The 16,447-nt window shown below is 43.1% G+C and overlaps 1 protein-coding gene across 1 annotated transcript in view; it reads right to left on the bottom strand.

The window, feature by feature from the left end:
- The window catches only part of kmt2ca (lysine (K)-specific methyltransferase 2Ca), a 254,614-nt gene that overhangs the window by 14,994 nt on the left and 223,173 nt on the right, over positions 1-16,447 (bottom strand). The window contains 17 exon segments of the mRNA XM_037537221.1: positions 311-475; positions 1,453-1,659; positions 2,711-4,372; positions 5,333-5,565; positions 5,679-5,742; positions 5,827-5,893; positions 6,131-6,242; positions 6,756-8,527; positions 8,695-9,023; positions 9,144-11,027; positions 11,414-11,560; positions 12,141-12,335; positions 12,445-12,518; positions 12,595-12,821; positions 12,934-13,078; positions 14,012-14,146; positions 14,332-14,361. Coding sequence (XP_037393118.1) covers positions 311-475; positions 1,453-1,659; positions 2,711-4,372; positions 5,333-5,565; positions 5,679-5,742; positions 5,827-5,893; positions 6,131-6,242; positions 6,756-8,527; positions 8,695-9,023; positions 9,144-11,027; positions 11,414-11,560; positions 12,141-12,335; positions 12,445-12,518; positions 12,595-12,821; positions 12,934-13,078; positions 14,012-14,146; positions 14,332-14,361 — 7,448 coding nt within the window.

Here is a 16,447-nt window from a genome sequence, read left to right as displayed (position 1 = left end):
ACATACTAAGAAAGATTTACAGCCGAGTTGGTAAATTGGACATAAAATGTTGTGGCTCCCAAGGTGGTTAGATTTTTGTGGAAAGGTCAAAATGCTTCTTTTTAGCATTTGGGTTGCCAACCCTACACTAGAACAACAACAACAACTAGAAGAATACCAGCACCTTAGAAATGATAAACCAAAAGGTGTTGGCACTGAATAGAACCACGCTTTCATCATTCGAGCCGCGTAGCAGAATTTGAAGTCCATTGTTTATGTTCAAGCTAGTATGAATTCCAGAGTCTTGACAAACTGGATAGTAGAACCAGACCTTATAGATGAGCTGAGAGTAGTAGTCCGACACGCCATCCAGTGACGCACTTCCGAAAGAGCCTGACAGTCTGTTTTCTCCGTTCAGCTGCCCGCTGCCGTAAGGTGGAAAGTGAGCAAAGTTCACTCCAATTAGGGGCTCCATCAGGGGCAGCAGAGAGAGCTGCTGTAAGGGAGGAGAAAGGGTAAAAGATATAAAAGATGACTTTGAAGGAACAGAGCTTTTGAAGAAACAGCATTCTGGAGGTACAGTGCCTTGAGGCCAATTACTGAAATATAAGAGGACACCTCAGAATAGACAACTGAAGATCATACTTAAAAATCGATCACAAGATGAAGACTCAAATAACTAATATTCTGCAGTATTTGGCTTCAGGATGCAGCCTTGAAGAAATTTCAGTACATGTGATGCAGCAAAAAATAAAAATGAGTTTAAAGCTTAAGTAAAGAGCACAATGCGCATCCCCATTTCAAACCCCTGCCTTAAAAGCAGAATCAAAATGACTGAATAAAGATGGCTTATTATAGCTATGAGCTCACTATAGCGTAGCGTGCATCCATAACCAGCATGACGTGAAAGCACTCTCACGCTATTAATCATTTTTTAATGCAAGTGCGCTGAATGTTCCATTTACCACGCTATAAGGGCCTTTCACAAACTCCATTTAATGCATTCTATGCACACCTATCCATGCCAGCACTGCAATTAAGGCTTAATGAAAGTAATTACTCCTTGAGATGACTGTAATTAAAGAGGTACATTCGCAGAAAAATCAACATTCTGCATTAATTAAGACTCATGTGGCTTTAGGACATTTTCATCTGTAATGCATTATAAAAAGCTGGCAAGGTGGAACAGCACTGCTTTTAAGACTGAAGTCACAACACTTTATTTGATGACAGATGCTCAGCTTGATCTTAACGGACATTCAATTAAGTGTCCTTTCAATTCAGTGTCACTTTTCATAAACCCTAAACCTAATCTTCACCCTAACCCAAATCTATAATGCCACTGAAGACCAGCTTCACAAGAGGGTTTAACAGTTTGTGTGTAAGCCGTCAAAATCAATTGTGACCTTTAAAGCTTGTGTGTTATATTTACAAGTGACACGTAAGCGGTAGGTGTAGCTGCCGAGGGTTTACCTGTTTGAGTTGGGTCATCAGTGTGTCGGTGGAGGGATACACCAACTGTCGCTCTTCCTGCTCCTTCTTCCTCTTCTTCCAGCGAGACGGAGGTTTCTCAGCTCCCACTTTGAGGGTCCTTTTATTGCGCTGTTTTTTCTTGCCTTGCTCTGGTAAAGAAGGTTCTAGAGTGTCTGTGTTGTCTGGCACTTGGTTGTTCATGCCACCCTGTCAAGAAAACACATAACTCTTAGTCACTCACAGGGTGACTCAGAGGAAACAAACAACTTGTAGTGGCCAGCTATTCACACCTCCAGACCATATCTTCATAACTACTTCTTGTAGTTCACTGAAAAAGACTTGAAAAAGGAATTTCAAAGACCTTTCAAAATTTCTGCATAACTGAATTGTTGAGATGTAAACAATGAGTGTTTTAATGAGAAACGGTTCATTGTAGAAAACTGTATCTATTCTATATACTATTCATACCAACTAGTGAACCTAGAGATTTGTACAGTGTTGATAATGGTAAAATAAAAAGTGGTAAAACTGAAAAAGTACATTTTATATAGGAACATTTTTGCCTTACAACATTCTCTCCACCATCAATGGATTTCAAAAAATGTTTTAGGTCAAAACTACTGCAAAACAAGGTCTCACTCTCACAGGCACACACAATACTATGTATTTGGTATTTGACATTTTGTAAGGCTAACATAGCTAACAACTAATGGGGTCATGCACACTGCGTAAATCATCAAGTGCTTGCCTAAAACCATGTTGAGTTGTTAAATAATCTCAAAAAAAGACTTGCTTAAAGGCTCGTCACACCACCTGGTATGAATTATTTGAGCTGACTGCAATTATTGCCCACAGTTGTTAACTCGCTCAAACGTGTATATGTTGTAATAGACAATTTAATTGGGCAGGTTCATCTGGCTTTTTAAATGTTTTAGATTTTGTTCTCTATAAAAAATGTAATTGCTAATTGCAATTATTTGTGCAGCAGTTGATCGCCTGCAAAAAAAAAAAAAATCATGATCAGGACAGGCCTGCTTCTGTACTTTCCAATACTGTGCAAGAAATGCAGATATCTATAAAAACTGACAGAACTACATCCATCTTTCTCTGTCTTCAATAGCATCACAGCTCCAGTGACAAACCAAAAAAGCAAACTCTGATCAAGCACCCCTTTGCTGGCTGACTACATTTGGGTTAGAGGGGGAAAAAAGTTAATTTGCATTTTGTTACATTTTAAAAATTCAGTTCAAGTTCTTACCAAACAGTTGGTGGAATCCAGCTTCACAGGCCCTTTACTGTCAGCTACTCTGTCTTCCTCTGATCGCAGGCTGTCACTAGACACCTGGTGGGTGAGGGGTGTACTTGCTGGAGGAGGTGTACTTTTATTCTTCAAGAGATGTTTGAGGAGTTCGTTCCCCGAGTCGCCCTTGGTGCTGTGAGATGGACTCTGCCCCGGGACGCCAGGGGAGATTCCTTCACTACTCTCCTCGACCTTCACCATACCTGTGTGCTCCAATCTCTCCAATTCTGCTCCCTGGCATTCACTGGCCTCCAGTTTCTCCTGTTTGATCTCGTGGGCTTCATCCAGGATGCTCCGCTCCGTTTCGGAACCCATGCTGGACTGCCTCCTCAGCAGTGTCCCACCACCTCCAGAAAGCTGCCTCTCCAGCTCTGATGAAGGAGGCAAGCCAGGCATTGAGGATGATGGATTTGAGAATTCAGAGGGTTCTTGAACGCTGCGTGTGGGGGTGGATGACGTGTCTGAAACACACGGGGTGAGGGGGGCAGTCAGGTCAGAGTGTGGTGTGGAGGGCGTTTTCACTGAATCTGCGTCGTCTTCTTTCTTCTTCTTGCGATTCCTCTTTTTCTTCCCCTTTTCCTCAGGGATGATGTTGGAATACAGCTGGATGAGAGACTGACCTGAACCAGGGTAATTAGGAGGCAACGGCGTGGCTGACTCCATTCCAAACAGAGGGCCTTCAGCTCCACCCTGGATCATTGCTTGTGGCCGAGGCTGACCTTGAATGAAGTTAAGCCCATGTATTGCCGGATTCTTTGGCTGGAAATTCGGCCTCATTTCCTGAGTTGGTGGGAAACTGCCACCCCCAGGAATGGGCCGTCGCTCTCCAGCCTGCATGAAGGTTGGGCTAGGGCCACCAAATTCTAGAGGTGGTCCTCCTTGCTGGGGAAACATGGAGCTCATCTGCTGCTGTGGCTGAGGTCTAGTAGGCTGCATGAAGTCTTGAGGCAGGTCAGTGCTGTAGAAGGGCATGTGGGCCAGGCCTTCCTGGTTAGAATCTGGGGCCATGCCAGCACCTTGTTGCTCCAGCTCTAGTCTCTGCAAGGCTCTCTGCCGCTCCACTTCCTGCATCAGCTGCACCCTCTGCCTCTCCTGCTGCTCACGAAGTCTTTCGCGGCGTTCTCGCTCCTGGAAACCCTCGCTGAACGGGTTATTGTCGTCAAACTTCACGTGAGGGGTGGCTCCGCCACCTCCGCCCCCATGACCTCCAGGTACACTACTAGGCTGGCCAGGTGGGCCACTTGGCACCAAACCAGCTGGAGGCTGTGCCGGTGGCTGGCCAAGGTTGGCTGGTGGCATTTGAGGAGGTAAGTGAGATGGCATTCTGGGCCCACCCATGGGTGCAGGGCCACCTGGGTGCCACCCTGGCATATTAGGCATGCGAGCAGGGTTGGGCTGACCCGGGTGGGGCTGACCCGGGTGGGGCTGCATGGGACCCATCATAGGCTGGCCTATGTGGGGCCCACCAGGCATCATGCCAGGGGCTTGGCCTTGTATTCCTGACATGGCCTGAATTGGATTAATCATGGAGGGTGGTTGGAGGCTTCGCTGCTGTTGTTGTTGTTGCTTGACACGGTATTCTTCAATAAGCTCAGCATGTTCTTTTTGCTGCTTACGGATCTACAAAAGAGAGAGAGATTTTCTACTATCAAAGATACAAAAATATGCAAGATATTTTTGTTAAATTAAAAGAAGATATCCCTGAATTCGATATGAGGGCATATTCCATACGGCACAGCTTGAAAGAGAATATATATTCTGTATGCCACAGCTTAAGAGAGAACAGAATAACGCGTTAACAGTGGCCCTAGTTAATCTTATAATGTACATAGTTAAATCTTTCAATATTTAGATCGAAAGAAAATACTGTTAGTATCAAGTTTTTTTAAGGTAAGTTGCAGTCAGCTAGATTCAGATTCCTTTATTGATCCCAGGGGGAAATTGCAGAGAAAGCGAGGGTGGATAATAGGCAAAAATAAAAAATAAGAAGCAGGGGAGAAGAACAGGTCTATGTGAGTAAGCTGGTGTGAGACTGATTGTGAATCAGCCTGGAGCCACTGGAGGACTAAGCACAGTACGATGTGCTCAGAAGAGACATCCTCTATTTCCCCTTTATCAGCTATGCTCGATAGAGTGGAGGCCTTGGGAAAATGTTGACAGAATGGAGCAGGGGAAGAGATAATGTCAGAGAATAAATCAGACAATGCTCTGTTCTGGGGCCCTGGATTCACCAAGGTCTCTGCACTCTACAGCACGGAAAGGTCACCACAGTGGGAAATAATTAGTGGAGCCTTGTCCCCCCCCCTACACAAACAAAAGGTCTTAAAGTTTAGTTGCCATATACTCTTTGTATCAACAGGAAATAGATTTCTAATAGCAGCACAGGACTCCAAATGTTTAAAAATTTCCTTGCATCAACAGAAGGTAAGAAATTCAATTTCTGTTATTCAATATCATCAGAGCTGCAACTATAAATTCCTCATCCAAAATAAATAAATAAATAAAATTTTGCACAGAGACCATTTTCACCCAGCACTCACTGCACGTTGTGTACGACACGACTCTAAGGAGCGTCTTTACCTGTTCCAGCTGCTTCTGAACCACGCTTTGCTGTTCGGTCACATGCTTCAGCTGCTCTGCATCCTCCTCTGGGAACTCTCGGCCTGCCTTTTTAGCTGTACGCTGTTTTGCCGAGAGGGCCTTTTTAGATTTCCTGTGGGCCCCAATCTGGTCCTCTAGAAACTTCTGCTGCATCTGAAGAAGTTGCTGAGTTTCTTGAAGCCACTCCTCATATTGCTTTCTCTGAGAGTCATCTTAAAATAGGTTGACAAAACCAAAATATTATTCAAATAAAATCACACATGCATCAGTTCTAACTTTACACTGACACAAGACTGTACCAAAAACAGCTAAAAACATCACTTACTGACAAAACCAGGTCCAAAATTAGGAGGGTTTGGCCTTGCCAGCTGCGGTATCAGCTTGCCGTCCTAAAAGTAAAGTGCTGTTAAAGTCCCAGCAACTAGTGTTATGGATTTAAATTAAATATAACAAATAAAGGTTTGTGCACGTACCTGTCCAAATACGTGTGGAGGGAAACTGCCTGCATCTGGCCCATGTGCTCCTGGCACCTGCTGCATTCTGTCCCGAAACAAAAAGCATAATATGTACTTAACACGAGTAACGGTAGCCTTCCAAATCCGTCTTTTCTAACAATGCTGTTCTAATAAGAAATTGCAGGCAAATGGCTTAAATGCTACTTAGAATAATTTTTTTTACAATTATTACAGATCCTTTGGAAATTACTTTCAGTACAATAAGTAACTACATATGGTAAAAATATTCCCTTATGACTAACTTATTAAAGTGCTGTTTTACCTGTTCATGACTATGGGTGTCATCCCCATACTATTCTGTGCCATCACTTTATTGATTCCCTTCAGGGCCACCATCTTCGCCTTCATGATAGGGTCTGTAATGGCGTCAAAGTCTATAATGGTGAAAATCACAGAAGAGGCACAAAAGCTTCAGTTACTGAAAGTTGTGAAGTTAATATTCTTTTGACCTCAATTTCATCCATTTTCAATAAATGGCACCTTACTGGAACAGGGTTTAAATTATTCAACATACACTCCACAGAAAATGGCACTAGAAAGCCCCAAAAGTGTTTCATTGTCAGGGACAATTCAATCTAACATACTGGTCTCTGTTACACTACTTGAGATCTTTAGAGAAGGAAAAAAGTGTAAGTAGTCAAGTTACCAATGTTTGGAAAGCAATTTTCAAGATATACTGGTATAACTTGTCTTTGAAATACATTCAATGAAATAAAATGAAATATACCACACTATCAGTCAGTCCAAACTATGCTTATGCTTCTCCAATAAAACGATATCACTGTATAAAAACTGAAATTGGGTGATAAATTGTAAATATCTGATGGATTCCCTTGTCCCAAGTCAAGTCCTTTAATTCACAAACAAAATACTCAAATAATACTTACCAATATTGGGGAAAAAGGGGTCATTAGAGCGCTGACGAATCATAGCCTGCATCTGCCTCTGCTGTTGCTGCTCCTGCCTTTCCTGGTCCAGCAAATCTTGAAGAAGGAGGGGCTGCTCCTCTAAAAGCAGTGGTCTTTTTGTTTGGCTCTGTGGTACTTTTGGCCCTTGCTGTCCTACAGACACTTGTGAGAACATTGCCTGCTGGGCCTGTGAATGGAGGGTGTGGGGAATGGGCTGCTGGCCACCCACCATGGGTAGGTTCAGATCCACTTGTTGTCTTGGTGAAGCTCCAAATCCTTGGACTGGCAGTTGCTGGCTGCCAGCTGGCATCATATTTGGATTTCCCAGTGGATCCATCCTGTGTCCCATTGCCATTCCGGAGTTCATCCCATTGTCTTGTCCTTGTAGCATCATCATGCTCATATTTGGTTGAAGGTCTGGGCCATGGTTAGGCTGGGCAAGATCACCCTGGTGGGGAGGCACCACAGAGTCAATGCCAGAATCTTCAAGTTTCTCCTTGGTCAACAGGCTTGAAAGTACTGGAGCAGGGCCAGAAGAAACACCTGTACTTGACCCCTCAAAGAAACTGGACATATCCCCTTGGCTGCCTTTACTACTTACAGGCCTGTTTTCACTCAAGGAAACACCACAAGCAGGAGGGTCTTGGCTGGCTACTGAACCCTGTTTGACTTCTCTTTTAATACTGCTCTCTGTCAGCAGACCACCAGAGCTTTCTTTTGACAGGCTCTCTTCTTGTTTGACATGACCAGAAGGCTGACCACCCTCCAGTTTACTCACTGGTTGAGGGGACAATGCAGGTCCACAGGAGGCGCTTTTCTTCTCCGACAGCTCCTTCTGAAGGTCTGAGCTTTCACCATGGTCATCCTCTATGGGGTCACTAAGATCTAGCTCCTCATTAAACATATCCTTCTTGTCCTCAAGGTTCAGCTCAGGATCAGTATAAGCAATAAGGTCAAACTTCCCAGATTCAATGAAATCATCAAGATGGAGGTCATTTGTCTCTAGATCCAAATCTTTGCCATCATCTGTGTCAAGGTTCAAGTTTTCCAAATCATCATCGACCAAATCTTTAACCTCAACATCCTCAAGATCCTTTACTGCTGAATCATCTGTGTCCAACTTCTCCTCAATCCCATCACCACAAGGCAATTGGATTTCCCCAGATGGACCAGGCACTGCCACAGGAAGAAGAGCAGGCTGGGCAGAATTAAGTGCCTCACCACTAACTGCATGAGTGAGTGTGGTTGACAGTGGAGGATGTTGTGGAATGGTATTCACTGGCACGCTGGCTTGTTGATGCATATTTTCCATGCTAGTGGACATCTGCAGGTGACCAACAGATCCATGATGAGGTTGGCTCATGATGGGATTTAACTGCCGTGGTCCCTGGTTACCAGGGAATGCCATATTTTGTCCTCCCATGAAGTTAGCAGAAGGTCTCTGTGGATGATTAGGATGGTCCATCATATTTGGTGGCCCAAAGGGTAGTCTGACTCTGTTCTCTGGTGCCCTATGGCGAAGCTCAATGAAAGGCTGGCCCATTATATTATGTTGCTGCACTGGAAGGCCTCGTGGCGGGAATGGCTGGGGAACACCCATTTGAGGGTTGCCTACCACGGCTCTTTGGAGATCAACTGACAGAGATCTTCGCATCTGTGGTGGGACATTATCAGCCATTGGTCCACTCTGCATCTGGTGGGGGGGCCTGATGAATGACTCTTGACCTGGAGCTATAGTGGAAAAACCAAATCTGAAGAAGAAAAAAAAGGGGAAAAAACAAAACAAAACAAAAAAAAAACCTCAGAGCACTGGAATATGCATTGTTGAAACAACATTATGATTGGACAGTCTTAGATTTCTAAACTTATATATTAAATTTCCAATTAAAAAAAAAAACAAAAAAAAAAAAACACTCACCTAGGCCCTTGTGGTCTCATGCCCATATTCACATCTCTGGGAAGTGGGGGTCGGGGACACTGGGTCTCATCAGAGAATGGTGCTCGCTGATCACCAAGTAAAGGTCCAGGAAATCTCTGACCTCCCTGCATTGGTGAAGCTCTCACGGTTCCAGGGTATGGAGGTGGAGGACGGCCAAAAATGTCACTCTGTGGTCCAGAATCTTCCTGTGACCAGTGCACTGGAGTCCCAGGGGCATTAGTGCCAGTAGCCTCTTGAAGCCCCTTCTCCTGTCTAATGGCACACTTCTGTTGCTGCTGTTTCAGGATCAACTGTCGTAATCTCTGACGCTAAGTGGAAAACAAAAAAAGAATACCATCAGAAAAAACAAGCATTATAGACCCTTTTTTTTTTTTAAGCGCCTCATAACCCGAATAAACTCACAAAATGATCTTTTCAAAAGATCATACCTGTTTCAGTTTTTCCTCTGTGTCCCCAAGTGTTGGCTGCATGGTGTTCTGAGCATCAGAAGAGCAGTTTGTAGATGACGGACCATGAGCCAATCTTTCTGCTGACTGTGGACATTGAGCTACAGCGGCTTGTTCAAAGGGATCATGAATTGGTGTTTGATTAGGATTAGTCTGTGGCACAGTAAAACCTTCATCTGAAATGCCAGGATGTTTTGGGGTTTGAGAACCTGGCCCAGTTGGACGAGCAAATGGATCTTGGATTCTGTTTGGAGCCTGATGGCTGAATGGATCTGAAGGATGAATCAAGGGCGCTGGTCTTGGGGTTCCAGGAGGTTGAGCATATGGATCAGTGAAAACTGGCCTTGGTGTTCCAGGTGGCTGATCGTATGGATCTGATTTGACTGGCCTAGGTGTTCCAGCAGCCTGTGTGTACGTATCTGTGTTTCTCTGACTGCCTGGAGATTTAGGATACCTGTCCCCTGGGGCTGGTCTTGGAGTGCCTGGCATTTGTGCATACGGATCCAAAGCATGAGAAGGAGATTGTCTGCGGCTAGTTGGCTGTGACTGAGAAAATTGTTCCATAGAAGTAGGTCGAGGTGTTGATGGTGCCACTGCATATGGATCGGAATGTGGCCTTGGGGTACCAGGTGCCTGAATGTATGAGTCATGAGGTCGTGGAGTACCAGGAGGCTGAGCATAGGGATCAGGCATTTGCTGAGAGTAATCTGGTCTAGGTGTAGAGGGTGCCTGTGCATATGGATCCCTTTGAGGATGCCTGCTCATAGGCAAATGCTGGGTAAAGTGGCCTGCAGAGGTCTGACGCATCATTCTGCCTTCATTGCTAAAAGCATCACCCACTGATGGGTGAGGAGTTAGAGGTTGATGTGCATAAGGGTCACTTTGTTGACCCTGAGAGAAGCCGTCAGGCGGTCCACGTCTCATGCCTTGCTGTCCTGTACCAAACGATTCTTGCTGAGACTGTGAGGGAGGCATGGGAGTTTTAAAGAGTGGCACAGAGCCAGATTCATTACTTCCTGGGATGGGTGTTAACAGTGGCCTTGCGTAAGGGTCGGAAAGCACCATACGGTTTTGTGGCATTCGCTGGTAAGCCTCAGATCTATGACCTGGCCTGGTAAAATTTTCTCCTGATGTTGTATTAGCCAACATGTACCTACCCTGTTGCTGAAGCTGTTGCTGTTCTGATATAGGTCCAGGCCTTGGGGGACCCAGGGGTTTCACAAATGGGTCAGATGGCCTGGGCGTGTCTGGTGGCTTTGCATACATATCAGCACTCACAGATGTTGGTGAGCCAAAAGACTCGTGGGCCGGAGAGGGCCTGCCCCTCTCTTGCAGGTCAGAAACTGAGCCTCTACGAGGTGTACTTGACCCAGACGGTGGGGGTCGAGGGGTACCCACCATCTTAGCATATGGATCCCATGGAGAAGACGGACGGGAACTAGATGAACCAGGAGAAAACATCTGAGGGGACTGAGGCTGTGACGATGACCCTTGTGAGTACTGGGTATCCTGAGTGGGAGTCTTTGCCAAAGATGATGGTGGTGGTGGATGGGGACGCAGAAATACATCATCTGAAGATGAGCTTGAGGTTGGCGTTCCAGGAAGTTGGGGCCTCACAAAGCTATCCTTAAGTGTTGTAGGCTGTAGAGGGGATGTGTTGTCCCCACTACTGTGCTGGGGTGTCATGGGACTTTGATTCCCACTGTTGAGGGTGTCTCCACCTGACTGGGCACTGAACTGTGGCTGTTGGTGGTGCTGTTGTTGCTGCTGTTGCTGCTGTTGAAGCTGCTGCTGCTCATTTTTAACCTGCTCAAGCTTCTGAGTGGCCTCAATCTTCGCCTGCTGCTTGCTCTTTTGTCTCATTTGCTGCCATGGAAACAAACAAACAAACAAACAAAAAAAAAAAAGGAAGGGAAAACACTTCAGTTGATGAAGCCATTAGAATGCACTGAATTTTAATTTCATGATGACATGGTGCTAAGAATGCTCTCTTTCCTTCAATCTCTAAATAAGCTTTGGAATTTTAAAAATGAGTTGTTAAGCCATGCAGGGAAAATGTGAATGTGTGCATAATAATATGGTGATGAGAAATGTAAAGGCCATTACTATATGTTTCAGGCCAAAGGGAATTGTCAATATACCAACTTTTCCTTCTATAACTCCACCTAGTAAATCTTTTGCACCTTGTAAACTTTTCTTTATTAGTTCTTGGCAAATGAATGCCAGAACAGTGCCTCGCCTTGGGATCTTACCAGAGAATTTTTTCCACATCCTGCAGCTATAGTTGCCTGGTTGGAATGTCCAAAAAGGACGTCTTTATTTGTTGATTTTATGCCTTTGCTTTTTGGGACCTTTTCCTGCTGCTTCTTAAGGGGTCCCCACATCTGATTTAACTCTCCCTTTTCAATGCAAATTAAGAATTAGTAGACTGCACGGCAATGCCAAACGTAAAGAAAGAAATGACCACTCAACCATGCATTTACACAACATCCTGCTATAGGCCATATTCAATTTACACATTATAAATCATGCATGTCTCGATTATCCTTTAGAAAACATTTTAAATAATGCTGATTTTCATTCTAAGGTTTCTCAACATTTAAACTCAAAGCACTTTTTTTCCAGGCCACATGGGGCACGTTATTGTAAAACGGTAACCAAATTAGTGCTGACGCTGATCAAAAACAATTGAATTTTCCACTAACTGGGTCCCAGATTCAATTGACCTAAACATGAACTTTGCTCTAAATTCATGTGGGCATAGCCCCCTCCCGTTCCAAGCTTGCAAAGCACACAATGACTTCATGAATTAGTTTGTTAGTCACAAAGTGTACAAAGTCAAACTCAATTCATCAGAATTTTCTTATATTCAGAGCCTTGATCAGGGGTTGAGAAACCCAGCTTCACACTGCTACAGCCTGGTCCCACATAAAGCATTAAACTAAAAAGAAGGGAAAAAATCCTAGGGCTGTCAATCACCTGTCTTAACTTCCACTCTTGTTCATGCTCAGATTCCTTTTGTTTCAGTGGGTCTTTGAAGAGCAGCTCAGTGTCCATGGGGATGCTGGGATCAAAAGGGTCAGGAGGCTGCTGCTGTTGCTGTCTCTTCATAGTGTCATTAGACAGCTGAACTTTATTTATGCGAAGGGCTGCTCGGTTATCCCGAGCCTTTTGCTGGAAGGTAGAAATAAGCAAGCAAAAAATCAGTCGTTCCAAGAATACAAATGAATTTCACATAACATGATCAAATCCAAATCGTAAAACAATGATAAAATGCTCTTACCACATATGGGGCTCTTTCTTGTGAACTAGCCTTTCTCCATAATTTTGCAATTTGCTTTACCCTAGTTGACCAATCTGTGAAAGAAAGTACGCCAATTAGTCTTCAAACATCAGCTGCATCAACTCAGTCATTCCAGGAATAGTCACTCACCTGGAAACTCTTCTCTCAGATTAGGAAAGTTGACATTGGTATAGAGAACAGGCGCTACAGTGGCCATCTCCCCCAGAGTCTCCTCTTTCTCCCACTTCAGAGTACTCCTCTGGGCATTGGACATGGTGTCTGTTTCTGCCTCTGCTGGAGGGACTGGACCAGGCATGGGAACAGGAGCACTCCAGGGAGCCACCATATCACTCCCCATCTGGCCAAACTTCTTCTCCCTATGGAAATGCATCTCAAGCTGTTACACTCAAATCACGGTTTAAAAAAACTTCACTATTTTTCTCATTACTGCAGCTTCTCTGGCTGATGAGGTAACAAATTCAGGCTCACCTCATGCCTTCAGGGAAAGGCATCCGGATGGGAGAGAAAGTGCCAGAAACGCCAGCTCCAGGCATCATGGCATTTGGAGGAAAGACAGGGTTTGCACCCATCATACCATTCATCACAGGCATCCGAGGGAACATTCCACCATCACCTGCAATTGTAACCATGAAGATAATTGATATACTGAGTATTAGATGCACTGTTATGTTGGGGGATGTTCAGAAACACAGTCAAACTCTCTCTAGCACAATTTTCCTTTATTGTCTACGGAGCAAAATGCACTGTAGCTGAAAACTCCTCGCGCAGCTGACCGAATCATCATCAAGGATGCCTTCTCTTTAGTCACTCTTCCAGCATGGATAAGCTTTACTATTTATTGCTGTTTTCAAACACTCAGATGTGTGCAACACGTACACAAACATTAGCACAATCTGAATATAAAAAAAGAACGTTTATTACACAATGTCAGTTTTGACATGTTTATCAATCATTTTAGTCTTTTGCACTCTTTCAAATTCTGTCTCACATGTACCTACTTGTTAATCGAATATGTTAGGAAGTGGGTCCCTGTTTCTTTTTATGATTAATGCTGACAAAAAATAAATAAAAAATCTACTCCTAATTTTTTTTAAACTCTTTCTAAACAAACAAAAATGAACAGAAATAAGTCAGACAGTGATGCTTCATTGTTACACTGATTAAACACATCAATAATAATTCAAATTCTTTTCTAAATGACCTTGCACTATCGCACTGAAACATTATGTATCCAACAAGAAAGGAGCACCCTCGTTTTTATATAGAGATAACGACATAGAAAGTTGCATATCTACACACTGAAACTGATATAATGATTTTACTGATGACAACATGGATGCGCATGCAAACATAACTTGCACTCAAACACATTAACGGAACTGAAACTAAATGAGATTTGATGGTTTGTGAAACTAGAGGCTCAATTACCAGGGTAGCACTACGCTGACCAAGGCACTCAGAAACAACTCAAATTCAGGAGTGTGTGTGTTGTATACTGCCTTGTCTATTCATGAGCACACAGTGAAGAGACAGCTCTAAGGCATACCTGGGCCTTTGTGTAACATTGGCATGACTGGCACATTGGGGATGGGATTGGGAGGCTGCGCTAGCTGAGGAGACTGACTGGTGCTTGGGCTTAGCACTGCTGTAAACAGGTCTTCCACATCTTTCCCCTCCAGCTCTAAATGGAGAGACCACATCTAGTTAACATTTAAGGCTGCCATTGTGCACTGCATTATGTATAACTCGGGACACATGGGTTCCAGTGCCATGTTACGCTCGACTGATCATGTATTAATCATTTTTTTTACACAATTTGCCAAAGAACAATAATTCAATGTGGAGGGAATTAGGAAGGGTACAAACCTGGAATCTGAAGCTTGCTGAGAATGGCCCCTAAGAATCAGATACATAAATATATATATATATTAAAATGCGGACATGAATATATATAAGTATCTAAATCTAAATGGTTCAGAGAAAATAGCATGTCTGACAGAACAACGCAGTTTTCAGCAAATAAAGCTTGTTACTTAGAAAGTACTTGGAAATTTATAAGGCTGCACCAAATGTCAGGCTACTAGATGTTTTGCTCAAAAATGGTCAAATTACTATGCTTCAGCCAAAAGAGAAACTTGGTTATTTGTTTATTTTAAAGAAACACAAACAGACCTTTGACCGTGTCAGAGTCTAACAACAATCTAACAATGTTTTTCCTTCATTCTTCAATGGTGGCCAGAGGTATGTGCACAGAAGAGCCCCCACCCATTTGTCTTTAGACCGTAAAAAAGTCCTGGCTTGGTGCGAAAAGGAACTATATAACAAACTATGGCCGCCATTCTGCAAGACCTAACTCAGCTAGCTGAGGCAACAGTCTGTGGGTTGGTTTGGGATCTATGAAATTTAGCACCTTTGGGCACCTCCTCTGGTGGGTGCCAGTGGTTCTCTTCAGCAACTCTGACCTGCCATATTTGTCACAGTGCTGGGCTCCCATCAATAAATCTCTGACCATCTCTTTAATTAAGCATCACAATCCATAAGGTTTTTAAATAGAAAGCATTACATTCCATAAGGTGGTTATTTTGAACAACCACCAAACAATGTCAGCAATAAAAGGTGTTAATAACTACTCCAGCTTTGTGTAATTGTCAAAAAAAAAAAAAAGGGACAAGACTCTTAAATGAAGTTATAATAAAATATGATGCAGTGATTAAATGATATAATGAGCAATGCTGCAGCTTTGCATACTGGCTAGTGGGGTTCAAACCCAGAGGTGGACAAAGTATACAAATCATGTACCCGAGTTAAAGTAGAGACACCCAAGGTAAAATATTCCTCCAGTAAAAGTAGAAGTTCCTCCCTTTAGACCTCCACTTGAGTAAAAGTACTAAAGTATTTACCTTCAAATGTACTTAAGTATAAAGTAAAAGTACTAAAAGAGTAATTCTGGCTCTGATGTCCTGTTATCATTTTTATAACCAGACTGGCTTCATGAACTCATTTCAGGTGAAAGTCCTCCAGCGTCTCTCTTGGTAAACCAGTCTTTTAATAGAACGTCATTAATTAGTGACTCTGATGTCTATTAAAATGATCAGAAGCACAAAACACTGAAGGTAAACAGTTTCCATCAGGGAGAACCGAGTGGCTCTGAAATCACTTTTTACACACAAGCAAAGTTTCAGTTTCAGATTTATTTACAACTTAGTTCCAAGTTTAAGTTGAATAAAAACTGGCTTTAAACTCAGGATCACAGATGAGCTCCTTTACTATGTTGATCTGTAGGCGTCTGTTCATAAACATAAACCAGCCCAAACTCATTTACTATAAAATCAAAGTTTTACGCTGCTGCATTGACGTTGAACCGTGTGCTGCACTGGGTCTGTATGAAGCTTTGTGGTTCTTTCGTTTTGACATGTTACGTTTTTATACACACAAAAACCAACAGGAACGACAGATTTCTCAAGATGTAGTGGAGTAAAAAGTAAGATATTTGACTTTGTAATGTAGTGGAGTGAAAGTAAAAAGTCACCCAAAATTGAAATACTTAAGTACAGATACACGAAAAAACTACTTAAGTACAGTAACGAATTACATTTACTTAGTTACTGTCTACCACTGTCCAAATCCTTGCATAGATATATAATAACATTATTTCCTTTGGCTGACTTGAAAAAAAAAAAAAAACTCAAAACTATGTTTCATTTTATCAAACGTTTAGACTGTCTCTCGGGATAAAAGTGACTTAAGTATAAAAATGAAGTTGCCCCTTGAGCTCCTGGTCCCAAAATGTCTGCACAGCCTTTAAGCCCAAGTGTTTAAACAGCTTGAGCAGCAGCAGATCAACAGTAAAATCACTGGCTGTGTGAAACTATTTCCTGGTTTTGATGAGGGACATAAAACAAAGGTAATTTGATAGCTAGCTGTCTCTCAAGTGAAGATACATCCAAGAACAACATCATTACAGGTTTGAAATCACTACATA

This window comes from Pygocentrus nattereri, chromosome 3 (assembly GCF_015220715.1).
Source record: "Pygocentrus nattereri isolate fPygNat1 chromosome 3, fPygNat1.pri, whole genome shotgun sequence".
Taxonomy (NCBI): Eukaryota; Metazoa; Chordata; class Actinopteri; order Characiformes; family Serrasalmidae; genus Pygocentrus; species Pygocentrus nattereri.
Note: the sequence above shows the minus strand (reverse complement) of the source record. Positions and strands in the feature narration are given on the sequence as shown.